The 27,866-nt window shown below is 39.5% G+C and overlaps 1 protein-coding gene across 1 annotated transcript in view; it reads right to left on the minus strand.

Annotated features, from left to right (window-relative positions):
* Positions 1 to 4,946: 4,946 nt before the first annotated feature.
* LOC144970264 (uncharacterized) overlaps positions 4,947 to 27,866 on the minus strand; it is a 36,477-nt gene continuing 13,557 nt past the window's right edge. Inside the window, exons 4-6 of the mRNA XM_078909721.1 lie at positions 25,151 to 25,318; positions 15,260 to 15,403; positions 4,947 to 6,960 (exon numbers count right to left, since the gene is read on the minus strand). Coding sequence (XP_078765847.1) covers positions 6,269 to 6,960; positions 15,260 to 15,403; positions 25,151 to 25,318 — 1,004 coding nt within the window. The 3' untranslated portion in view covers positions 4,947 to 6,268. The remainder of the gene's footprint in view (positions 6,961 to 15,259; positions 15,404 to 25,150; positions 25,319 to 27,866) is intronic.

The following is a 27,866-nucleotide window of genomic DNA, read 5'->3' on the forward strand; positions in this document are numbered from 1 at the left end:
ATATATATATATATATATATATATATTATATATAGAGGGAATGAGATAAGCGGAAGAGTAGCGTCCCTTGATTGGACGTCACCTTACAGAGAGTACGTCAATTTGGTTTTGAAGTGTCTCTAGCCGCTTTCACCGGTAGCGACGACGAGAGGCGCATGCGCACAACCAACATGACGTTCTCTCTCTCTAATAACTTTTCCGTCGGTGACGTCACAGACTATGGGTGACGTCCAATCAAGGGACGCTACTCTTCCGCTAATCTCATTCCCTATATTATATATATATATATATATATATATATATATATAATATTTAAATACAAATATTAAAATGAGTAATTTTTAGAATGATATATTTACACTCTTGTAACACCACGTAAAAATATGGATATCGTCGAAAAGATGCAATAAATGATTCTGGTATTTGGCGTTTTAATTCTTTAAAGACACTTTTTGCGATGCGTGGGAAATTTCAAGATCATATGACAAGAATTGAATTCCAAAGCATTTGAGAGGATAAGAACATGAAGATAGCATACCAGTGTGTTGAATAAACGAAGACATACAGCAAGGAAGCTACTCAATGGGTTTTCTGTGGATGACGTTAAAACGATTTTCACTGACGAAAATGAATTTACGTTAGAAGTGCATAGAAATAGTCATAACGGTGGAAAGAAAAAAGCACCAATCAACAGGCTATATCATGAACTAAATCCCTTTTTAAAGAAAATAATGGTTTCAGCTAATATGTCATGGCATCGCAAGACCCCAAATAGAGTTCATTGACAAAACAAAGACTGAGATCACTACTGATGATTACAGAAAACTATCGGGAAACAATCATTTGTGAACACCTTTATCCAGGAAGGATTTCATTTTTCAACGATGGTGCTACATCATATACAGGCTTTTCTTCGAAGTTAGAATATTTATTTCATAGAGAAAGACAACCTACAGCCTCAATCACCCGGCCTGAATCCATGTACTGCACAATTTGGAATTATTTGACCGAGAAGGTTTGCAGTGGATAAAGATCTGCATTCACAGAAGAAAACGTGGGAGAAGGATTTATTTTATGAAGGGAGAAGATGACCATTGAGGAAATTCGGAAGTGTATTTCAAGCTGGAAAAGGAGATTGCGTTGGGTCATTAAAGAGGACGGTTATCCTACTGATCACTTCAAGTGTTAACTTTGTAATCGTTGGACCAAAATAGGTATGTGAGTGTGTGCTACATAGACGATTTCTTATATGATGAGAAGAACTATGATGAAAATAATGTTTAAGATGACATAATTAATGTTTGCTAAAAATAACAACAAAAATATTAACATCATCGCCATTTTACTCTCTGTAATGTCGTGTCATTTCTCTCTGATATTGGATTTCTGAACACGGTTAAAAATATCAACAAAAGTTGAAACCTCGCCATTTTTTGTAAGTGCGTCATCTCTGATATGGATTTGAACGGTAAATCACAGTAGACATCGCCATTTTACTCTCTGTAATGTTGCGTCATTTATCTCTGATATTGGATTTCTGAACACGGTTAAAAATATCAACAAAAGTTGAAACATCGCCATTTTACTCTCTGTAATGTCGTGTCATTTATCTCTGATATTGGATTTCTGAACACGGTTAAAAATATCAACCAAAGTTGAAACATCGCCATTTTACTCTCTGTAATGTTGCGTCATTTCTCTCTGATATTGGATTTCTGAACATGGTTAGGGAAAATGACTGTATTTTTAAATTCTCAATTCATATTCATGAAATTTTGGCAGTCTACGTATAATTTTGGGTTTGGAATTTAGAAGAAAATCACTGAAGAGTGTTAGAGTTACAACCCGACAAAGAGCGGCACGTTGTTGTTCTTTTGGTTTTTTGTTTTGCTTTTTTTTTTTGGTTTTTTTTTAAGGACCATCCGATATACACACACACACACACAGATATATATAACTAGGCTCCCATTTGGCGAAATAAAAACAATAAGAATGATCAGACAGAGGTCTAGTTCATTCACGTTATTGTTTATAAACAACCAACCATGGTTGTCCGAGTACAAGTGAAGGTGTGTCACAAATTCCATGTTTTGATGGGTAAAAATATACTTGTTAATCGTGTGAGTGGCATCGCACCTTGTAGTCCCCTTCTCACATAATAGTAATCTGAGTGTGTAGCAAAGGTGCCAGGCAATGCAAAAAAGAAAAATACAAGGGAAAAAAACATTCCAATAATCAGTCTTCCTCGACTGGGGATCGAACCTCGGACCTTCTGATTACCGGTAAGACTTGCACAGAGGTTTTCGACAGTTGGGATCATTTTAATTTCTGTGTACTTGCCTAGGGTACGCATTTTACGCTGTGAACCCTCGCTTGTATCACACAACACAAACACTGAACACGTAAGGACGAAAATATTTGAGTAGCTCCATTTACTTTTGGAAAACATCAAATATTTCTTTCCTTGTCCGGCACCTTTCCTACACACTCGTTCAGATCTTTGTCTTACATCTAATCTCATACTTTAATATTTCTTTCATTGTCCGGCACCTTTCCTACACACTCGTTCAGATCTTTGTCTCACATCTATTCTCATACTTTAATATTTCTTTCATTGTCCGGCACCTTTCCTACACACTCGTTCAGATCTTTGTCTTACATCTAATCTTATACTTTAATATTTCTTTCCTTGTCCGGCACCTTTCCTACACACACGTTCAGATCTTTGTCTTACATCTAATCTCATACTTTAATATTTCTTTCTTGTCCGGCACCTTTCCTACACACTCGTTCAGATCTTTGTCTTACATCTAATCTCATACTTTAATATTTCTTTCATTGTCCGGCACCTTTCCTACACACTCGTTCAGATCTTTGTCTTACATCTAATCTCATACTTTAATATTTCTTTCATTGTCCGGCACCTTTCCTACACACTCGTTCAGATCTTTGTCTTACATCTAATCTCATACTTTAATATTGTCAAAAATAACAATGGAGCAACGCAACTGTTTTCGTCCCCGTGTGTCAAGTAGGATAAGATGTGGAGATGAGTCAAGGACACTATGTCGGGACCAATATTGTGCACTATCACCCATTCGGCTACTGACCACATTTAGCATGGCTTGAGTTTCATAAGAAAACTGGACACCATATCGCTGATCCGTCGAGTCACTTATTTACAAATTGTCTTCTACACAACCGCCCTGAGCTATATATATATATATATATATATATATATATATATATATATATATATATATATATATATATATATATATATATATATAATATATATAATATATATATACACCTCAATATCTAGTAAACGTACTCAAATCGCTTTTACAAAGGGTCCCAAGCCAACAGCAACACGTAAGATGTAGAATTAGACATGACGTTTGTTAGGCGATATTACAAACTTTTTTCGATAAAGAAAACGGTGTTAACGGCCAGTTACTCACTTTACACCTGAGTACGGTGAGAGAAGGTGAGTAAAAAGCCTTTTCCAAGGACTAAACTATGTGCCGAGCGAGGCTCGAACCCAGGACCTTCCGATCCGAAAGCGAGTGTCATACCACTAGACCACATAGCTGCACTTTGCCTATTCTGTTTTTTAAAACACGTACCTATTTAAAATGTGAGCGAGAAAACTCGTTCTTTAAATATCGATAGATTAAAACGACCCTTCGTAAGTCCCAGGTTTGAGAGCTTTTGCCAATGTGAAGGTTATCTTAATCGGTCGATATTTACAGGACTAGTTTTCCCCGCGAACTGGTCAAAGGAGGAAATGCGCCAGTCAAAAGTACATGTTCGTTTTTTTATTTATTTACATTCATATGTAGACTGGATTCCAACTCTCGGTCAGTTGATTTTTCTACTTTTTGAGATTTTCCAACCATGATATAAATTGAAATGTAAATTTATTTTAAGCACCAATTGACACAAGAATTACTCTAGATTTCTGTGAATTTGAGGTTGAAATATGATAAAATAATAGACTCAATGAGACATTTTATGGGATATAATCCTCATTAGCTCAATGTAATATGGGAAAAGGGAATTTTGGGAGTCTTGGAAAGCCACTCTTTATATATCAATATATATATATACATATATATATATATATATTATATATATATATATATATATATATATATATATATATATATACAAACATTTTAAGTATAATTATTAAAACTCCTACAGATCTGTTTCTCGTCACTGGGACAATCAACGATAAGTGTGTGTGATCGTTGTGTTGTTGTTTCATACTTCCTGTAATGTTCTGGTGTCGAGATGTTGTCCTTTATTCAAAAAGTTGAGCACTGTTATTTCATCGTGTTTGTTTTTTTTCTTTATTTTTTATATATACGTTATTTCTATATATATACGTATGTTATTTGCCATTTGCTAAGCGACAAAATCCATCCACAACTGTAGTTATTTCTGTCCATCCAAATCGTTACTTCTATAACTTGAAGTCTTCTGAGCCTTTTTATAAAGAAAAAATCTTGAGATTTTATATAGCGCAATATCTATTAAACGTGCTCAAAGCACCTTACAGGGGACCCCTGGTCAACAGAAACACGAAACATGTAGAACGAGACATGACGCCTATGAGGCGATATTACATTTTTTCCGACAGAGACACCGCTGTTAAGAGTCAAGAACTCATTTTCCACCTGGGTACAGTGAGAGACTGTGAGTAAAGAGCCTCTACCAATGACTCGACTATGCGCTGAGTGATGCTCGAACGCATGGCTTTCCTATCAAAAAGTCGTGTTATACCACTAGACCACATACTGCACAAAAATTCGTCTTTCTCTACTCAACACAAAGGGTCAAATGGAAACAGCAATCAAATATAACATTTTACAAAACATGACACCTAATAAAAAGAAATCAGTTACTTATTTTACACCTAAATATAGTTAGGTAATTAATCGAAGATTTATTTTTTAGCAATTGCCAATTTCACTCATACATGAATAGAGTATGTATTTCCAATATTATATCAAGAGAATTTTCCAATGAAAATCAACTTTGCAACGATCAGATGAATGTTGATCCAAAAGCAACAACAAGAACTTTTCATTCAAACCCAATTTAGTTGTTATAGTTTTAAACAAAAATGAATGTAACAGCGTCAAAAAGAAAAATTGAGTTCTCAATTTGGAATTATTTAGTTACATATCGAATGCTACTTGTTTCTCGTTTTTTGGGGGCAGAGTTTTGGTTTTTTGGTTTGTTTGTTTTTTGTTTTTTGTTTTTTTTTTTGTTGTTTTTTTTTTATTCATTTTTTGTTTTCGTCATGTAGTTTACTTAATTTAGTAATGAATTTATGTCTTTATTATTTTTGTTTTTTGTTTTTTGTTGGGGTTTTTTCTGGTTTTTGTTTTTGTTTTTTTTTTTTTTTGTTTTTTTTTTGTTATTGGCTGAAGACAGGGTTTTGAGGCCGAAACGTTCCATGTTTGGTATTTTTGTTCTTTTTTTAAGCTGTTATATTCATTTTTTGTTTATGACGTTTTACAGTCCACAGCTTCAAGCAGCTTAGTAACACTTTGTGCTATAGTTTATATTGTTCTGCGTCCTCATTATAAAAGTTGTGATTTATGTCTTATAGAGTAACTGAATAAATAGGGTGAAAATAATAACAAAGGGTCCTGTGACTGCTCCCTGAGGTACTCAGTAGTTTAAGACAGAATTCACCCTAAGATATTCTCATAACATTCTTAGATTATTGCTAAAGATCTGAACAAGTGTGAATGAAATGTACCAGACAAAGCAAGAAAGAAAAATACAAGAAAAATAAACCATCCCCAAAAAATCAGTCTACCTCGACTGAACCTGTCCAGGTCGACTGAATTTTTGGGATGGTTTTATTGTTGTATTTTTCTTTCTTGCTTTGCCTGGCACCTTTCATTCACACTTGTTCAGATCTTTATCTTTAATCGGTGCCTGCTCTAATTTCTGAATTCGATTATTGGCGAGGATTTTACACCTTGTATCTACATTCCTTTAGCATAGAATCAGCACCAAATATTCAAACAGAGTCCAGTGATAAATAATTGATGATATAAATGCCTTACCAGACAAATGGCATAATAGTTTTTTAGTTATGTATTTATGTTTTTATTTTGTTTTAGGGTTGGCTGAAGACGAGATTTGAGCCCGAAACGTTCCGTTTTGTTCGTTATTGAAGCTCTTCCATTCATTTTTGTTTAGTACTTTTTACAGCCCACAGCTACTAGCACCGTAGAATCACTTATGTGTAATCAGTTGTCTCATCTGTTTGCAAAACATCGACGTCATCATAAAAACAGTCGGAGGTCCCCACAGATGTCGAATGCCTCTCATTCAGATACGGCGGGGATACCAAAATCCCCCTGGGAACCGAACCTGTAAAAGTCTCATTTAAAGCGAGAGAAGAGTTAATTTCAACTGGGTGTCTAGCGAGGTGATTGTCGTAGAATGTCGATTGATTCCCTTTGAAAAAGTTGGATAAATTGAAGGACCCCTTGTCATCCATGGTGTGTGAAGAAAACGAATCGACAAGGTGACTAAAGTAACTGCGTGAACAATCGGTGACAGAAGATTTTGTGAGAGTCTTGTCCGAGGCAGCGATAGAACGACTACAATCCATCTTCTTTTTGGGCATAGATAATTCTAACAATTTCCAGAAATGCGATGAACGTTTACTAAACGTGCTCTCCATCTCACCCGGCCATTTTATGTAAGTAATTGTCTCTAGAATCGTCTTGAGATTTCGATCGACATTCGGGACGTCTCCGATGTCTTCCAAAACGACGGGAATGAGCCTGTGTCGGAGTCGAAGCATTTCGTGTTGTGCCTTCTGGTACTCGAGTCGACACCATTCAGACATGACGTAGGCTGGAGACAGAATCATGATGGTTCTTCGACTGTTCTCGATGGCGTAGATGATGTTGTTGGCAATGGCTAGTGGATAAAAGAAATGATTCATTATGAACTGCGGTCGTCGTCAAGATATATCATTATAGGGATGTTGGGTTTGCAATGAAAACATATGATGAAGATGCTGGTATTGTTGGTGATACTGGTGTTGTTGGTGATGCTGGTGTTGTTGGTGATGCTGGTGTTGTTGGTGATGCTGGTGTTGTTGGTGATGGTGGTTGTTGTTGGTGATGCTGGTGTTGTTGGTGATGCTGGTGTTATTGGTGATGCTGGTGTTGTTGGTGATGCTGGTGTTGGTGATGCTGGTGTTGTTAGTGATGCTGGTGTTGTTGGTGATGCTGGTGTTGGTGATGCTGGTGTTGTTGGTGATGCTGGTGTTGTTGGTGATGCTGGTGTTGTTGGTGATGCTGGTGGTTGTTGGTGATGCTGGTGTTGTTGGTGATGCTGGTGTTGTTGGTGATGCTGGTGTTGGTGATGCTGGTGTTGTTGGCGATGCTGGTGTTGTTGGTGATGCTGGTGTTGTTGGTGATGCTGGTGGTTTTGTTGGTGATGCTGGTGTTGTTGGTGATGCTGGTGGTTCTTGGTGATGCTGGTGTTGTTGGTGATGCTGGTGTTGTTGGTGATGCTGGTGGTGTTGGTGATGCTGGTGGTGTTGGTGATGCTGGTGGTGTTGGTGATGCTGGTGGTGTTGGTGATACTGGTGTTGTTGGTGATGCTGGTGTTGTTGGTGATGGTGTTGTTGTTGGTGATGCTGGTGTTGTTGGTTATGCTGGTGTTGTTGGTGATGCTGGTGTTGTTGGTGATGCTGGTGTTGTTGGTGATGCTGGTGGTGTTGTTGGTGATGCTGGTGGTGTTGTTGGTGATGCTGGTGTTGTTGGTGATGCTGGTGTTGTTGGTGATGCTGGTGTTGTTGGTGATGCTGGTGGTGTTTTTGGTGATGCTGGTGTTGTTGGTGATGCTGGTGTTGTTGGTGATACTGGTGTTGTTGGTGATACTGGTGTTGTTGGTGATGCTGGTGGTGTTGTTGGTTATGCTGGTGTTGTTGGTGATGCTGGTGTTGTTGGTGATGCTGGTTTTGTTGGTTATGCTGGTGGTGTTCTTGGTGATGCTGGTGTTGTTGTTGGTGATGCTGGTGTTGTTGGTGATGCTGGTGTTGTTGGTGATGCTGGTGTTGTTGGTGATGCTGGTGGGGTTGTTGGTTATGCTGGTGTTGTTGGTGATGCTGATGTTGTTGGTGATGCTGGTGTTGTTGGTGATGCTGGTGTTGTTGGTGATGCTGGTGTTGTTGGTGATGCTGGTGTTGTTGGTGATGCTGGTGGTGTTGTTGGTGATGCTGGTGGTGTTGTTGGTGATGCTGGTGGTGTTGTTGGTGATACTGGTGATGTTGGTGATGGTGTTGGTGATGTTGGTGTTGTTAGTGATGCTGGTGGTGTCGGTGATGCTGGTGGTGTTGGTGATGCTGGTGGTGTTGGTGACTATGATGATGATGATGACTTAATGCATATGTGCATATAACTAGGAATGTGCACAAATTGAATATAAAGAGTGTTATGGACTTGTACAACGAGTTACTCGAGGAAAGAGTTGCTCCCCTTTGTTATTAGCTAATTGATTTTAGTTACAGCTTAATTAGTTATTATTCATTAATTCCACTGTTTAAGATATTATTTGTGCTTACAAATTTCAGAGTGGCATGCCCTAGAGAAGGATGCACTCTTTGTTCCTTACTTTCCATATTTGAGTTATATTATATTGTCCTTCTACTTACTATGTTGTTGCGATATATTTGTATATGCTCTCACTTATACTCAGTAATATCTTGTTATTTCACATTTAATCTCTTAACGCTTCTGGCTTGAGTGATTCCACAATATTAACCTTGTGTCCCGTAAAAACAAAACAACAAAAGATGAATGTATAAATACATATATAGTCACCCATCCATCTATCCATACATACATTCCTGCGTATATCCATACAGATACCCTACTATCTATTAAACTATCAATCCATCCATCCATCAATCCATACATCCATCCATACATCCATCCATACATACATCCATATATCCATCCATAGATCCATCCATCAATCCATTCATCAATCCATCCATCCATTCCTTCGTATATCCATCCATCATTCCATCCATCTATCCATCCATCAATCCATCCATCAATCCATCCATCCATTCCTTCGTATATCCATCCATCAATCCATCCATCAATCCATCCATCAATCCATCCATCAATCCATCCATCAATCCATCCATCCATTCCTTCGTATATCCATCCATCAATCCATCCATCCATTCCTTCGTATATCCATCCATCAATCCATCCATCAATCCATCCATCTATCCATCCATCAATCCATCAATCCATCCATCAATCCATCCATCCATCAATCCATCCATCCATCAATCTATCCATCTATCCATCCATCTATCCATCCATCTATCCATCCATCCATACATCAATCCATCCATATATCCATCCATCCATACATCAATCCATCCATCAATCCATCCATCAATCCATTCATCAATCCATTCATCAATCCATCCATCTATCCATCCATCTATCCATCAATCCATACATCAATCCATCCATCTATCCATCCATCCATACATCAATCCATCCATCTATCCATCCATCCATACATCAATCCATCCATCCATCCATTAATCCATCCATACATCTATCCATCCAAACATCCATCCATCCATACATCAATCCATCCATCTATCCATCCATACATCCATCCATCAATCTATCCATCCATCCGATGTTGCATGTTTCCAACAGAGACAATGCTGTTAACGCCGGATACTCATTTGACAACCTAATTCTGCGAGAGAATGTGATTAAAAATCCTTTCCCAAGGACTCAACTATGTACTGTTCAGTTTGGGTCTTGAACCCAGGACCTTCTGATCCGAAGGCGTGTCATACCACTAAACCACATAGCCGTACTGATTTTTTTGACTTTATTCTCAAAAGAGAACAAAAGTGTTGTCTCAAAATACTGGTTCCATTCTCATTGGAAGTGTAAACCCACTCTTCCTGAGGACTGAATACATACCTTGTGGAAAAATCTTCTGATTTCAGAGGGATTGTATCTTATTTTCCCGTCTAAATATATGCTGGTCGTCAATAAAGATCACCCATCCCGCCCTTTAACGTCCCATAATCCTTAATCTGCCAATACATACAGCAATTTAAATAGTTATACAACTTTATGATTCAATATATAACCTATTGTTAGCCCTCCGGGGGGGGGGGGCTGCTGTTATTTTCACACTTCCATTGAGTTTGGAACCGGAAGAGTAGAATGTATGACGTCACAAGTTATCTACCCTATTGTCTATTTATCAGTTCTATTTCGACATAAAATCATGGTCACGTATTACATAATTGTTTTCATTCAGTTATAGAATCAAACATTGCTGACGGTTGAAATTGTGACACACATTCTCCGAACGGTATTATATTGTGTTGTTCCCGACGTTTACTTATTTCAAGGTCTGATAATCCAAATTGTTAAGGCCTCATTGTTGTTTCCTCAAACAATCGTCCATAACAACAATGTCAAATCAGGTTCATAATTGCGTTCGCTTATCAGACCTGCGAATATGTGTACGTAGGAGAACCAAATGTGAGCCACCGTTACAAGACGGTATTGAGTCGGGGTTGACAAGGTCCTGGGTAAAAAAAATATAATAAAAAAAAAAAAAATCCCCTTTATTTGTCTCAAAGGTCTATTCCAAAGGAATACTGGAATAACCAAGGCGTCGGCCGCAGTTCACTGACGCAAACTGAGCAGCGGCGGATGATCGAACTTTGTACCTTTCGGGTACGAAGCAAAGACCGTACATCTGAGCCACGCTGCTCCCCCCAGTTGATAGCCACACATATGGAACTTGAGGTTGATTTTAATTGCTTATGGTGGAGAATATACGATTTTTTTTTCCTCTTTGTATTTATTAAACGAGTTAGTTTTATCGTGCCAAATAACACAACGAGCTTGCAAGTACATATATAGTGCGAGTATATATAGACTTTCTCACGTTGGAAAAACAGACAGTCCATAGTTGCTTATCGTTTTATTCCAAATACACTTTTCAGCTTATGTTCAATCCGACCAGGCTACCCAATAGCACAGGTGGTAGAGGAAGTAGAGCATTCGCTTCTCACGACCGGGCTACCCAATAGTACAGGTGGTAGAGGAGGTAGAGCATTCGCTTCTCACGACCGGGCTACCCAATAGAACAGGTGGTAGAGGAGGTAGAGCATTCGCTTCTCACGACCGGGCTACCCAATAGCACAGGTGGTAGAGGAGGTAGAGCATTCGCTTCTCACGACCGGGCTACCCAATAGCACAGGTGGTAGAGGAGGTAGAGGATTCGCTTCTCACGCAAAGGGACAGAGATCAATTCCGGGTGCAGTCGGGCTTTTTTGCTGACTCCCCGCCCCCACCCCCACCCACTTGTCCACCCTGCAGTGATTGGCTAGCTTGGACTTTTAGATCTGGCGGAAAGTACTTTGCGATAGACTAGCTATTGTTCATTTCACGCTATAGAAACCGGGTTAAACTCTGGTTCCATGGGTCGAATGGTTCTGAAAGACATCAATACTGTAATATTAGACAGATTGCGCATCAGGGCGCTAACGGGGCCGATTAGAGATAGGCGACGATTGGGATTGTTTGGAAGCTTTAACCCTTTGCCCACTAGTCATTATGACATCCGAAATGCTATCGCCTTCTACATCTACGCCAGAACAGAAATAGAGGGTGGAGCCTACCATGATATAACATTTTATGGAGCCCTAATTTCGTCATATCAGTTCTGTCCACTGACAGGTGGGTGGATATCGCTTTCCAGAACTTGTGTCCTTATATGAAATTCTGAGTTTTTGACCAATCAACGATTGCTCTTTTGATAGCTCGCTTGTCAAAATGAGTCAGCTCAACCATTGATTTATGAACAGGCATCACAGGCGGTATATGTTGTGTAACTTCAAAGACCACGATTGACCGAAAGCGATGAATGGAAGCCCTACTGTGGCGTGGAGAACGAGGTCTTGTATGTATAGTTACGTCATATCTCAACGCTCGTGAATTCTTAGTACGGCTGGACTCACAATCAAAACACGAAATATGTGTTTTAAACTCTTGAATCAATCGAGTTACATCAGTGCGTTCGTCTCATTGAGAAATGAAAAACGATATATAAATCAAGAACATCGACCGGAAAACAAGGAAATTATCATAAAATTATAAAATTTGAGAAAGCTGTTTTCAAAATCAAATCTATTACAAAAAAGGCTATTTCTAGACCGATTTTTATGAGACAAAGACAATTTTTCTCCACTTTTCAAGCTGATTCCAACAATGAGGTTTTCAAATTTATCGCGATAAGATTATTTGTCATTATTTTTTTAAGACCCAATTGACTGCTCAGGAAATGAATACGTAATCCTTGGCGGCTAGCGAGTAGGTGTTATAATTTTGCTTACCCTTTCCCACGTAGACGCACACACACACACACACACACACACACACACACACACACACACACACCGACTTATCGTCGTCTAGCATCCTATCGTTCGGCTCGACGATTAAAAGGGGTTCGTATCGTCGCTAAAATAATTACAAAATACATATATTTAAAATATATTTATAGTAATGTGAATTAAATATTTTAATGCTCTAATATATCAAGAATGATCATTATTATGATTTATTACGGTGTGAATTGAATTAGACCTTTAAAACTGAAGTTTAATCTGACACCCTACTCGCTGTTATCATTCGAGTCTAAGTTGTAATAAGGCAACTTTGGCCAGAAGTGAAAGACATACATTGTGTGTTCAGTCTGTGTGTGTGTGTGTGTGTGTGTGTGTGTGTGTGTGTGTGTGTGCGTCTGCGTGGGAAAGGGTAAGCAAAATTTAACACCTACTCGCTAGCCGCCAAGGATTACGTATTCATTTCCTGAGCAGTCAATTGGGTATTAAAAAAAATAATGACAAATAATCTTATCGCGATAAATTTGAAAACCTCATTGTTGGAATCAGCTTGAAAAGTGGAGAAAAAATTGTCTTTGTCTCATAAAAATCGGTCTAGAAATAACCTTTTTTGTAATATATTTGATTTTGAAAATAGCTTTCTCAAATTTTATAATTTTATGATAATTTCCTTATTTTCCGGTCGATGTTCTTGATTTATATATCGTTTTTCATTTCTCAATGAGACGAACGCACTGATGTAACTCGATTGATTCAAGAGTTTAAAACACAGATTTCGAGTTTTGATTGTGAGTCCAGCCGTACTAAGAATTCACGAGCGTTGAGATATGACGTAACTATACATACAAGACCTCGTTCTCCACGCCACAGTAGGGCTTCCATTCATCGCTTTCGGTCAACCGTGGTCTTTGAAGTTACACAACATATACCGCCTGTGATGCCTTTACACAAATCAAGGGGTGATCTGACTCATGTTGACAAGCGAGCTATCAAAAGAGCAATCCGTTGATTGGTCAAAAACTCAGGATTCCATATAAGGACATAAGTTCTTGAAAGCGATATCCACCCACCTGTCAGTGGACAGAACTGATATGATGAAATTAGGGATCCATAAAATGTTATATCATGGTAGGCTCCACCCTCTATTTCTATTCTGGCGTAGATGTATAAGGCGATAGCATTTCGGATGTCATAATGACTAGTGGGCAAAGGGTTAAAGCTTCCAAACAGTCCCAATCGTCGTCTATCCCTAACGGGACCCGTTGGCGCCCCGTCGCGCAAACTCAGTATTACTGACATCCCGACACATGACCGTTCTGATACGGTGTGTTATAAATACAAAAAAATGTTCAGTTGGAATCTCACGATATGGAGATATTGGGGGGGGGGCGGGTTTGGTCCTTGTTAAAAAATGTATCCCATGTCTTGGACAAACCATGTGCAGTTATCCCTCGACTTATATGTTGTCTACACATTAAATTAGCAGTATTTAAATTCAGAAGAAAAAACATTTGAAGAGGGCACTTGTATCAATAATGATGAGAAATCTATGGAATGGAAAAGTGCCAAGTGAAAACAGGGAATATAGATATCGAGGTATCTGAGACAATCTTTTGATCCAACTGAAACGGAGGTCCCTCGCCTGACTGAGAAAGAGAGAGAGAGAGAGAGAGAGAGAGAGAGAGAGAGAGAGAGAGAGAGGGAGAGAGAGAGAGATCATCGAGCAGTCGCTATAGCCACTGAGCCATCTGATATGGCTCTCAGTTGCATCTCTGACATACCAATGTTTTAATTCTGTTTCATCTGAGTGATCCTAAGCTACTAGAAGCTGGGACGGTAAACAGTAAATAATTACAATGAATATAACAGCTTCAAAAAAGATAAATTTTTAGGTCCTCTCGGCTGTAGAAAATTCTTGGAAAGATTGTTGGCTGAATAAGGGTTTTGACCCCGAAATGTTCCGTGTTTGGTATTTTAAAATTTATTTTTTTTTTGGGGGGGGGGGGTTGAAGCTATTTTATTTTTCATTTTTCTTCATTATTGTTTCCACTTCTCAATATCTCATAGTTCTTAGCATTTAAAAAAAAACTGGACGAATTACTGGTTAGATGTTACAGGGCACAATTGTTTAACATCGACATTCGTTATAGTAAAAAATAATGTCTTTTTTTTTTCTTTTTTTTTTTTTTTTTTTTTTGCAGTCATCCAAAATGAGGAGATCAGGACCAAAAGGTTCCTAGTCGCATCCAAAATGAGAAGATCAGGACCAAACGGTTCTAAGTCACATCCAAAATGAGTTAACAATCTCAAGCAATTAATTGGACACCTTGAAATCAACAGAAAATAATGATAAGTTCAAAGCGCCAAGCGTTTTGTTCTATAAGGCAAACAAGACACATTTTCCCTCTTCAAACCACAGAGTAAATAACCCCAACAAATTGCTGTTTTCTACGACTGATGAAAATATAACGTATGCCTTTTGATGTCGACTTACTCAAATGGTACCTTCTACACCAGACCGTCATTACAAGTCATATATGTGGCCTGATATCTCAAAACGGTATAATGTAATAATGAACTAGATTAAAGAAGTACAGTTTAAAACAGAAATGATTAGTAAAAAGAATTACGTTTTTTTATTAATGTTAACGCAGTAAAAACTCACTCTGCCTTACGAAGACATTTAGTGTTGCTCTAACTTTAAGAATGAAATGTTTAAGTTGAATTTTAAGCAACAAATTCACCCCAACATAAAACCATTAATGAAAGACAATTGGTCACATGACAGAGCCTTACGGTGTCCTGGAGGAAAATCTCTGAAGTGAAGACACAGCCGGAAGTCAAGCTCTTTCTCCAATTTTGGGTAAAGATGATTAAGGACGAATCGCTCATCCCGAGGACAACCCTTGTATGAGATGAAGGCGTCGTATTGTTTTCCATCTAAAAAATAATAAGCAGACATAAAATCATTAGATAGAGAGAATAGAAAAAGTCTTACCAAGCACGACCTGTCATATAGGATCTTCAGTGAGTGTTTTGATGACCAATTGAGGGACAATGTGATAGAAATGGTTATTAATTCTGGGAGCTGCGTGGCTAAGTGAGATCCTCATTGCCACCTTATCTGGAAGTACATGGTTTGCTTTCCACCGGTTGCTTTGTGTGATATCATCTTCATCATCATCATCATCATCATCATCATCATCATCATCATCATCATCATCATCATCACCATCATCATCATCATTATCATCATCATCATCATCATCATCATCATCATCATCATCATCATCATCATCATCATCATCATCATTATCATCATCATCAACATCATCATCATCATCATCATCATCATCATCATTATCACCAACATCATTAATGTATATAAATACATAAGTTCTAATATTTTACAAAGCACTTTCCGCCATATTATATAATGACCCATATACCAATGCCTACTCCATGCTAGCAGACCTTTCTAGTACTACGAAAAATTCGTAGACACACGAAGTTTGGCTCCAGCTCCTGGACTACACTTGCCTCTTTGACTCAATAAATCTTGTTGATAAGGAAAGTCTAGTTCCTTGCCTCCTTTTAAAAGGACTTTGGAGCAATTTTTTGGATCATGCTGAGAGCGAATAATTTATTTCCAAATCTAATTCAGGTGACTTTTTCTTTTCTTTATCCCCCTTGGAAACTACGATTGTTTTATAATGCTAAGCAGGCAGATGTGTGATAGGTTAATAATAATAATAAATCTTTATTGTACTCAAAAAAAGTGGCAATATGTCATTTGGTTACACGTTTGTAACAATACAATATTGACATAGACACACTCACACAGATACACACAAGTAACATCGTAGTCATCGACAAAACGGCATCGAAAATAACTGTGAGAGAAACACCGACTATTGTTAGTTGTTCGAGTCGTTGAGTTTTCATCGAATGCTCTAGCCTCTTATTTATCCTGCCCCTCCCCCCATCCCCCCCCCCACCCCATCCCCACCCCATAACATTCCTCAACAGAATATGTTAAACATCCCCTCTTAACGCTATTGCATTGGCGTGAACCTGGGTATTAAAAGTTTACTCGTTGATTGACTGAACAGTAATAAAACTACTTTTTGTCTCTTTTCTCAGCATCCAAAGAGCGCGATCTTCACAAAACATACTCTTTACAATGGCTCTCAAGCAAACAGCAACACTAAACATTATATAGTATGAGACAGCAACAACGCCATTAACGGACAGGTACTTATTTTACACCTGAGTACAATGATAGTATGAATTTGAGTAACAAAAAGCTTTTTCCAAGGATACACCTATACTGGACTCGCACTCTGGCCCGTCCGGTCCGACAGTGAGTTGTATACCACTGGACCACGTGGCCACTCTTTAAGAGGACTGCGGCTATGTGGTCTAGTGGTAAGACACTCGCTTTCGGATCGGAAGTTCATGGGTTCGAGCCTCGCTCGGCGCATAGTTGAGTCCTTGGAAAAGGCTCTTTATTCACATTCTCTCATCGTACTCAGGTGTAAAATGAGTACCTGGCCGTTATCAGCGTTGTCTCTGTCCGAAAAAAAATATAATATCGCCTAACAGGCGTAAGGTTTTGTCCCGTCCTACATGTTAAGTGTTGCTGTTGGTCAGGGACCCCTTGTAAAGCGCTTTGAGTACGTTTAGTGGATATTGCGCTATAGAAAAGATCTTTTTTTTATTTGAGTAGATTCCGCTCAATAAAAGAGTTTGTTTTTTAAAACCTATTTCAAGTCTCGTAGTTTTGACGTCAATTTAAATTCTAACCACTAGGTTCCTTCTTCGTGGGCATTGTAGTAGCCTCTTGAGCTTTTCTATTGACCAATATCCACTGAACGTGCTCAAAGCGCTTTACATGGGTCCCAGACCAACAGCAACACGTAACATGTAGAACAAAACACGACGCTGTTAGGCGATATTATACCTTTTTTCAGACATACATAACGCTGTCAACGGCCAGGTACTCATATTACACCTGAGTGCGGTGAGAGAATGTAAGTAAAGAGGAATTTCTAAGAACTCAACTATGCGCCGAACCCAGGACTTTCCGATCCGAAGTGAGTGTCACACCACGAGACCACATAGCCCCACAAATTGTCGCTCAGAAATGATTCTATTCATTTCGGTGTCTGACCATTTATTCCAACATTCTGGATCTTGTAGAGAAGTAGCTTATCTGTTACTTAAATCAAAAGCTTTCTCGAAATCAAGTAGTATCAAGTTTGCCTGCCCACCTTTATCAAGATCCATGAGGCGCCATGACGTCTATTGGCTTTTCACACGATCTGCCTTTTCTGAAACAGTGCTAAGCATCATTCAGTAATCAATTTGTTCCCTTCGAGGTCATACCATTTAGATATGTAAAGTCACATATAGGTCTGCTTACTAAATGCCCAATGACAGATGTACTTATGACGTGTCAGACCAAAGACGCCCGTCCACAAGTGTCCAGCTAGGACACGTGATTTACACCCTGTCAGTCACCAATCACTCCGTCTCCGGTCGTCGAGGGTTCTCTCATACGGTCGCTGCATATTTTGGAATTGGTGCAGCTGTCAACGGTGACGGGAGATAAAATGTAGGTGGAAGTCACACTCAACAACCCGTATTACCGTCGTCGTCGTCGTCGTCTTCTTCTTCTTCTTCTTCTTCTTCTTCTTCTTCTTCTTCTTCTTCTTCTTCTTCTTCTTCTTCTTCTTCTTCTTCTTCTTCTTCTTCTTCTTCTTGTAATATCGCCTAACAGGCGTCCTGCCTCGTTCTAAAGGTTAACTGTTGCTGATGGCTAGGGAACCCTTGTAAATCTTAACATCCACTAAACGTGCTCAAAGCGCTTTACAGGGGGTCCCTGTCCAAAAGCAACATTTAACATTTAGGACGCGAACCTTCTGATCCGAAAGCGAGTGGCATACCACTTGACGATTCAAAAGCACAAGGTGCAAAAATTGCATTCTAAAATTAGATCCCGGTTGATGAAAAACTTGAGCCCAATGCGGTTTGACTTTGCCGCAAGCCAAGACTCGATATTGTCCGACCTCCATCAATAAGAAACCGGTAGATTTTAGACCAATCACAGCATGGAATTTGTCAAACAACTTCACACGAGCTCGGACAAATAGAGTTGGTTGTTTACAAACCATAATATGAATGAAATCGACCTCTCCCTTATCACGTGATCTTCTCGATCAGATTATAAACGTTAAAGGGGCGGTTTGGGTTTATTTAATTATTGAAAGATCTTTCAAATATTGGTTTTGAGATTTTGGTGGAAAACGATGTTTTATTATCTTAGAAATAATAATAGGGAATGAGATTAGCGGAAGAGTAGCGTCCCTTGATTAGACGTCACCCATAGTCGGTGACGTCACCGGCGGAAAAGTTATTAGAGAGAGAACGTCATGTTGGTTGTGCGCTTCCGCGAGGACGAGAGACGCATGCGCACAACCAATATGACGTTCTCTCTCTAATAACTTTTCCGCCGGTGACGTCACAGACTACGGGTGACGTCCAATCAAGGGACGCTACCCTTCTGCTAATCTCATTCCCTATATTGAAGTTCACCCTCTTAAGACTATAAAGGCACGAAAAACACAGTCGAAAAAGAGAGAGGTAGTAAGAAAAGTGTGAAAAACGGAAAGATATTTTGTGATTTTCTCAATACTATGTCATTTTTCTAAGGGTATGGAATACTGTGTCAAACATTTCTCAGAACCTATTCAATTAAATTAGTCTGGAAATTTCCATAGTTATCAAATAGATAAAGTAGCATGTAACCATATAGATATTTTTATAAAGTACGTGTATTTTGAATTATAATCCAAATTATAAATTTTTAACATCAATTTTGCCATACCATTTTGATTCTCAACTGTGTAATGTTCTAGTAAAAATCTCATAAGCTAAAGCTGTAAAATCTCTCATCGTGACACAAAATGCTACAATGTTGATAAGAAGGAAGAATATGGGGGTCATTCCTTTCATTAGTTTTTATGGAACGTTTGCCACAAGATTGTTGTATTTTCTTATGCCAGACCCCAAATTAGGTCGCAAAACGGGTATTTATACAGATTATGTATATTTTTCACCAAAAATGTTGTTTTTGAAACTATAATGACGATACAGAATGATTAAAACCGCCCAATATAGGTGATTAAAAATGTTTAGAAAAGACCCAAACTGCCCCTGCATAGTTTTCTGTGTTGGTTCTACTCATCAAACGTTAGAACATAACAGTGGGTATTTTACTTAGACACATACCAACGACATCACATCCAAATTTACCTCGACTGACTAGCATACAGAGGCAACCGGAGAACACGCTCGACGAAGTGTTAACAAACACAGCGAATACGATGGTCGGAAAGGTTTACATTCCTTCGAGTTGTTCCGCTCGACGAAGTGTTAACAAACACAGCGAATACGATGGTCGGAAAGGTTTACATTCCTTCGAGTTGTTCGCCGAACACTGTTTGGAGACGTTAGTCAGGATCGCCGAGAATTGCATAAAATAACCTTATGTCAAGTCGCCCAGCAACGGCGATCAGCGTGGTTCTAAACAACGAAAATCGGTACTTTTTATTCTTCATGCTGGCTAGAACTTTTCATATTCTCCTCTGGATACACTTTTATGCTCGTCGGAGAAATATTTCATAAGGACGTCCGCCATTGTTCCGATAGTTTAGAGCCAGTTGCTAAGTTATTATGCGTCATTACGAGGGAAGTGACGTCATGACTTTTGAAGCGTATTGGGCTGGTTTGGACCCACCATCAAAATCCAACTTACAACATTGACTGTCATCCCACATCACACCGTTTTGACAAGATTGGTCGCATATTTTATAACTTCCAACACGGTAGTTAAGTCGTGACGTCACACCTTCAACTCTTCCCGTTCCAACATCCTTGGAAGTGTGTATGTGTGTGTGTGTATGTGTGTGTATGTGTATGTGTGTGTGTGTGTTGGTAGGCCTAACAATGACTATGTCACACATTGAATCGCACGGTGGCAATAACTACTTAAGACCCGGATGGAAAGGCAGATCATAAAGATTGCGGGGCGTGAACGAGAAAGAATGAGTGATATCTATAGGGAATGAGGTTAGCGGAAGAGTAGCGTCCCTTGATTGGACGTCACCTTACAGAGAGAACGTCAATTTGGTTATGCTCATCTCGTCCTCGCTTTCGGTGAAGTGTCTCAAGCCGCTTTCACCGGAAGCGAGGACGAGATACGCATGCGCACAACCAGCATGACGTTCTCTCTCCAATAACTTTTCCGCCGTGACGTCCAATCAAGGGGCGCTACTCTTCCGCTAATCTCATTCCCCATTGAAGACAAGCATGTGATTAGACTAGAAAATAAGACTACTCTGAAATCAGAAGATCCATGACACCAGGTATAAATCCACTCTTGCGGTAGAGTGATTTTACACTTCCAATGAGATTTGAATCGGTATTTTTGTTGTTTTTTCTTTCGACATCACCTTTTCGTATCCATTTACGTTGCCATGCGCCATCAAAGGTCAGCCTGTGTCTTTTACAGCCCCCTCATTGACATCCCCCTAATGAATTATTGCCCTGGCGTCCTACGCATGCCCGCTATATATCTCCCTTATCAAAAGATCAAGAACTATGTTGCCCCTCCTCACACGTCAGTCTATATCGATGTAGCTGACACGTGACCGATGGGGACAGGATATTTCCACCTTGTTGTCTCTCGATGCCCCCAGAAAGCCTCTATCAATCTTCAAAGGAAAATCAGACGATTTGTGAGGACACTCAATACTATGATTTATTTCACCAGTCTTCAAAGCTGTAGAAGGAACGAAATTGACGTCACTCAGCGCGTTGTTATTGGTTTTAGCCAGCCATTTTTTAGGGGGAAGGAGAAGTTTTCGCTAAATGATATTAATCAGACTATAGAAGGAACAAAATTGACGTCATCCACCCCTTTGTTATTGTTTTTATCCAGCCATATTTAATGAGTAGTTCTCACTAAATTATATCAATCAGACTATTAACGTTTTTGGCTTCAGGTAGTTTTGTATGTTGGTATGTTATATCCGGCTGACGGATGTTTTTCATTAAACGCATAGCATCAAAAGGTCAATGGAGCGGGTTTCTTTCGCGTTAGCAGTGTTTCTTTTTTACCAAACCCGACGAAACCCGACAAAACTCGACGAAACCCGATAAGACCCGTTTGCTAAACTGTATTAACCAGAATATAAGCGTACAAGTTTACACATAGTTTTGTGCGTTGATCCGTTATATTTCAGGATGGCAATGTTGTGAGTTACTTAGCCAAAAGCACAGCATCTATAGTCTGATTAATAGAATTCAGTGAGAACTATTTACAAAATGGTTTGTTAAAATCAATAACAAAGAAATGGGTCACGTCAACTGCGTTCTATCTATATATAGTATGCGCTTGGCTAAGAAGTTCACAACATTGCCATCCGGAAGTATAACGGACCAACACACAAAATTATGTGTAACCTTAGCGTTTATAGTCTAGTTAATACAGTTTAGTGAGATTTACTCATAAATGCGGATGGCAAAAGACAATAACAAAGGCCTGAGTGACGTCAATTTGGAACTATCGATAGATAGTATGCGCTTGGCTTAGTAGCTAACAACATTGTCATCCGGAAGTATAACGGACCAACACACAAAATTCTGTGTAACCTTGAACTTTTATAGTTTGGATAATACAGTTAAGTGAGAATTACTCATAAACATGGATGGCAAAAAAAAAAACAATAACACAGACCTAAGTGACGTTATCTTCATTCTATCTATAAAAGCCACACCTGTTCTTTATTGCTTTATGATTTATGTCCACAGCCTTGGGCCAATCTTGACGAGTCGTGAGATCATTGTGACGTATGCGGCAATGTGGTCTGGTCGTATCACACTCGCTTTCCGATCGGATGGTCTAAGATTCGAGCCTCGCTCAGCGCATTATGAGGCTCTTTACTCACATTCTCTCACCATACTCAGGTGTAAAATTAGTATCTGGCCTTTTACAGGGTTGTCTCTGTGGGAAAAATTTGCAAATACGCCTAACAGGCGTCATGTCTCGTTCTACATGTTATGTGTTACAAGAGACACCTTGTAAAGCGCTTTGAGCATATTAAGTGGATATTGCCCTATGATAAAACTCAAGGGTTTTTTTTGTTTTTTGTTTTTTGTTTTTGTTTTTGTTTTTGTTTTTTTTTTTTGTTTTTTTGGGAAGGGGGGGGGGGGGTTGGTTGGTTGTTATTTTTTTGTTGTTCTTTTTTTTTTTTTTTGGTTGTTTTTTGGGGGAATTTTTTTTTTTTTTTTTTTTTGGCGAGGGGGAATATTTTTTTCTTCTCAACCTTGGTCATTTCACCCGAGAGTGACCATTGAGTCTGTCCATCAAGATTAAGGCACGGGGTTCGAAAGGACAAGCGATGTGGCCGTAGCTGTGATGTCCGCTGACCGACGATTCGCTCTGACACGTCATGACAACCCGACCGTCTTCAGAGAAATAAAAGATAACAGGAAATTAAAATTTGGGTCAGAAAACTCGTCCTTCAAATATCTATTGATTAAATGACGTCATAGAATTTTGCAAAAATCTAACAGCCATGAGCTTCAATGAAGACTTCTCGAAGCCCCAGGTTTGAGAGTTTTTGCCCCAAGGTGAGGGTTAAATTAATCGGTCGATATTTTTGGGACGCATTTTCTGGTCCAAATTTCCAATAAGTGTTTGTGTTTTAGGTCAGAGCTGGTCACCACAGGGACGAGGCATGGGAATGGCATGCAACGTGTGAAATGATGTCTGCCCCAAAGACTCAAAACCAGACGGTATTAGGAATGAATTATTGCTGACTTCTGGCATATTTACGTGCTTGTGTGTGTGTGTGTGTGTGTGTATATGTGTGTGTGTGTGTGTGTAGGAAAGGGGGTGTAAATGAATTATGTTGATGTGGGAGGTTGTTGGGTTATATTTAATTTGGCCACGGGCTTTGAGTTTATTGCTTTATTGCTTTATGATTTATGTCGTGAGATCATTGTGACGTATGCGGCTCTGTGGTCTGGCGGTATGACTCTCGCCTTCGGATCTGAAGGTCCTGGGTTCGAGACCCCCTCTGAGCGGCGCATAGTTGAGTCCTCGGAAAAAGACTCTTTACTCACATTCTCTCACCGTACCCAGGTGTAAAACGGATACCTGGCCGTTAAAAGCATGCTTCTGTCAGCAAAAATTGTAATATCGCCTAACAGGCGTCATGTCTCGTCCTACATGTTAAATGTTACTGTTAGCTAGGGACCCCTTGTAAAGCGCTTTGAGCACGTTTAGTGGATATTGAGCTATAGAAATGCTCTAGTTTTGCTTTCGATTTCTTTTTTAGGGAAAACGTTGCTTAAATCGACTTTTTTATACGAGAGAAATTTGTTTTAAAAGAGCAATAAAAGTCACGTCGCCCAGCAACAGTGGCCATCGTGGTTCTAAACAAAGAAAATCGGTACTATTTATTAATCTTGCTGGCTAGAACTTTTCATATGTCTTGTAATCAGAATGTGTAAAAGTCAAAACATGATCAGATTTATAATGGGTATATTTTCCTATGGATTCGCTTTTATGCTCGTCGGATAAATATTTCATAAGGGCGTCCGCCATTGTTCCGATAGTTTAGAGCCAGTTACTATGTTACCATGCGTCATTACGAGGGGTGACGTCACGACTGTTGAAGGCTATTGCGTGCCTTGAGATCTGCTGACTTCATTGCTTAACGTCTGAAAATGTTCAAACAAATAAATAGTAAATCTTTCTGTCTCCAAGCGTAAAGCCACTCGGTCATGGAATAGCACAGGTTTTAAAACTCGATCCAGACCTACATTTGGAATTTGGAAACAGAATCTAAAGACAGAATTTTTTCCGTGCCTTTTGTCCGTTTTCTATTTTAATCTGTGCATTAGCTATTGATTCTAACTGGACTGTTTGGTATTGTTGTTTTGTTTGGTTGTCTTGTTTTGTTTTGTTTTTTGTTGTTTTTTTTTTTTTGCCCTGAGCACATTTGAGTGGCAGTGTGCGCTTTATAAATGCTTCTTTATTATTATTATTGTTATTATTATTATTATTATTATTATTATTAGTATTATTATTATTATTATTATTATTATTATTATTATTATTATTATTATTATTATTATTATTATTATCATCATCATTATTATTATTGATGTCATCATCATCATTATTATAGAGTTTATGTCTTTAAACGTGAGCTTTTATATAGAGCCATATCCACTAAACGTGCTAGGAGCGTTTTACAAAAGGGCCCCTGGCCAACAGCACCACAAAACACGAGAACGAGACAAGACGCCTATTAGGCTATAATATTACAATTATTTTTTATTTGTTTTCCACGTTTATTTGTGTATTGTTGTGCTGACGAAGGGTTTGTACCCGAAACTTCCATTGTCTATTTTGTTCCCACACGAAGCCTCTCAATTTTCACTCTTCCGTTAGTATTTTACAATTATTTTTCCAACATGGACATCGCTGTTAACGGCCAGGTTCTTCAATCTCGTATATTATGCGTCTGAAGGCGAGGCGAGTGTCATTGCACAAATGACAAAGACGCATGGTACTGTTTCGTTATGGGAGGTCACATATTAATTACCTACCGTCTTCCTCGTAGTCCTGGAATAAAAACACGAGTTTTCGTAGAGGGAGCCACTGTCTACGCCACAGGAAGTAGGTCATTAGGATGAGGAATGATGCCAGAAAGACTGTTGTGGAGATGACAATCACTGCGACCTGCCACGTGCTTATCTGGTCATCTGGAATGACCACTGGTCAAAGTGGGGTCGGGGAAAATGAAAGTAGAATAAAGAAATATAAGAAAACTGTATTATCATTATCTTTGCCATAATCATCATCATCATCATCATCATCATCATCATCATCATCATCATCATCATCATCATCATCATCATCATCACCATCATCATCTTCATCGTTATCAGCATTAGCACAATCACCAGCATCCATAATCTTCATCATTATCATCCCTATCATTATCGTCATCATCTTCCATCGTCATCATCATCATCATCATCATCATCATCAGCAGCAGCAGCAGCAGCAGCAGAAGCAGCAGAAGCAGCAGAAGCAGCAGCAGCATTTTGATTTGTTTACAGTTTGAATGATTATATGATTTTATTTTTGACAAACTGCCTAAACTAATCTTTGAGGAGGAGGAGGATGATGTGGAGGAGGAAAGGAAGGGGTGGAGGAGGAGGAGGATGTGGAGGGGAAGGAGGAGGGGGGGGGGATGTGGAGGATGATGTGGAAGGGAAGGAGGAGGAAAGGAAGGGGTGAAGGAGGTGGAGGATGTAGAGGGGAAGGAGGAGGATGAGGAGGACGAGGAGGTGGAAGAGGAGGTGGTGGATGATAAGGAATGGGAGGAGGAGGAGGAGGATGTGGAGGAGGAGGAGGACGACGAGGACGAGGACGAGGAAGAAGAGGAGGAGGTGGAAGAGAAGAATGGATGAAGATAACGAAAAGGAGAGATGGAGGAGAAGAATGGAAAAGACGGAGACGGAAAAGGAAAGAGGGAAAAGATTATGTGGAATGGAAGCCCCTAGAGTGTCAGCAATTCTCCTCTAACATAGTATATCATTCAATGTTTTACAACTTTAGAACCCATAATATTTGTTGGAGATGACAAGCTATTGCTTATTATAACAATGTATTGTGGGAATAAACATAGATCGAGACGAATATTTTTTTTCTATTTGTCAATGGACAATAGAAAGAGCCTTAATTTATTAAAGGTTAGCAAGTTACTCGTAAATCAATCTGTAAAAAGTAGTTTTATCATTTTTAGATTCTTGACCTGCTTGATAATAACAATTGAACATTGACTTGTCAGAAGAGTGGTGGCCCCAAAAACTAGATATTCGAGAATTTCAAGAGACGTTTTGAATAACGTCAGTTTTTATTTCGTTGCGGATGTGCTAGAATTGTGTAGATTCAACTCTACTCGAATGAAAACCAAAGGTCAAAGGACTGAGCTCTACGATCTGCAGATTTTCTTAGAATTAATTTGAGTCGAGGTGGAAATGGCCGGTAATGATAAGGACTGAGGTTCGAACCACAGTTGGGGTAGAAATGGCCGGTAATGATAAGGACTGAGGTTCGAACCCCAGTTGGGGTAGAAATGGCCGGTAATGATAAGGACTGAGGTTCGAACCCCAGTCGAGGTGGAAATGCCGGTAATGATAAGGACTAAGGTTCGAACCCCAGTTTGGTAAGAAATGTCCGGTAATGATAAGGACTGAGGTTCGAACCACAGTCGGGGTAGAAATGGCCGGTAATGATAAGGACTGAAGTTCGAACCCCAGTCGAGGTGGAAATGGCCGGTAATGATAAGGACTGAGGTTCGAACCCCAGTTGGTGAAGAAATGGCCGGTACTGATAAGGACTGAGGTTCGAACCCGAGTTGGGATAGAAATGGCCGGTAATGATAAGGACTGAGGATCGAACCCCAGTTGGGGTAGAAATGGCCGGTAATGACAAGGACTGAGGTTCAAACCCCAGTCGGGATAGAAATCGCCGGTAATGATAAGGACTGAGGTTTGAACCCCCAGTTGGGGTAGAAATGGCCGGTAATGATAAGGACTGAGCTTCGAACCCAAGTTTGGTAAGAAATGGCCGGTAATGATAAGGACTGAGGTTCAAACCCCAGTTGGGGTAGAAATGGCCGGTAATGATAAGGACTGAGATTTGAACCCCAGTTGGGGAAGAAATGGCCGGTAATGATAAGGACTGAGGTTCGAACCCCAGTTGGGGTAGATATGGCCGGTAATGATAAGGACTGAGGATCGAACCCCAGTTGGGGTAGAAATGGCCGGTAATGATAAGGACTGAGGTTCAAACCCCAGTCGGGATAGAAATCGCCGGTAATGATAAGGACTGAGGTTTGAACCCCCAGTTGGGGTAGAAATGGCCGGTAATGATAAGGACTGAGCTTCGAACCCAAGTTTGGTAAGAAATGGCCGGTAATGATAAGGACTGAGGTTCGAACCCCAGTCGGGGTAGAAATGGCCGGTAATGATAAGGACTGAGGTTCGAACCACAGTTGGGGTAGAAATGGCCGGTAATGATAAGGACTGAGGTTCGAACCTCAGTTGGGGTAGAAACGGCCGGTAATGATAAGGACTGAGGTTCGAACCCCAGTTGGTGAAGAAATGGCCGGTACTGATAAGGACTGAGGTTCGAACCCGAGTTGGGATAGAAATGGCCGGCAATGATAAGGACTGAGGATCGAACCCCAGTTGGGGTAGAAACGGCCGGTAATGATAAGGACTGAGGTTCGAACCACAGTCGGGGTAGAAA

The sequence above is a fragment of the Berghia stephanieae genome, chromosome 1 (assembly GCF_034508935.2).
Source record: "Berghia stephanieae isolate SIO BIC M18660-M18661 chromosome 1, UCSD_Bste_1.3, whole genome shotgun sequence".
NCBI lineage: Eukaryota > Metazoa > Mollusca > Gastropoda > Nudibranchia > Aeolidiidae > Berghia > Berghia stephanieae.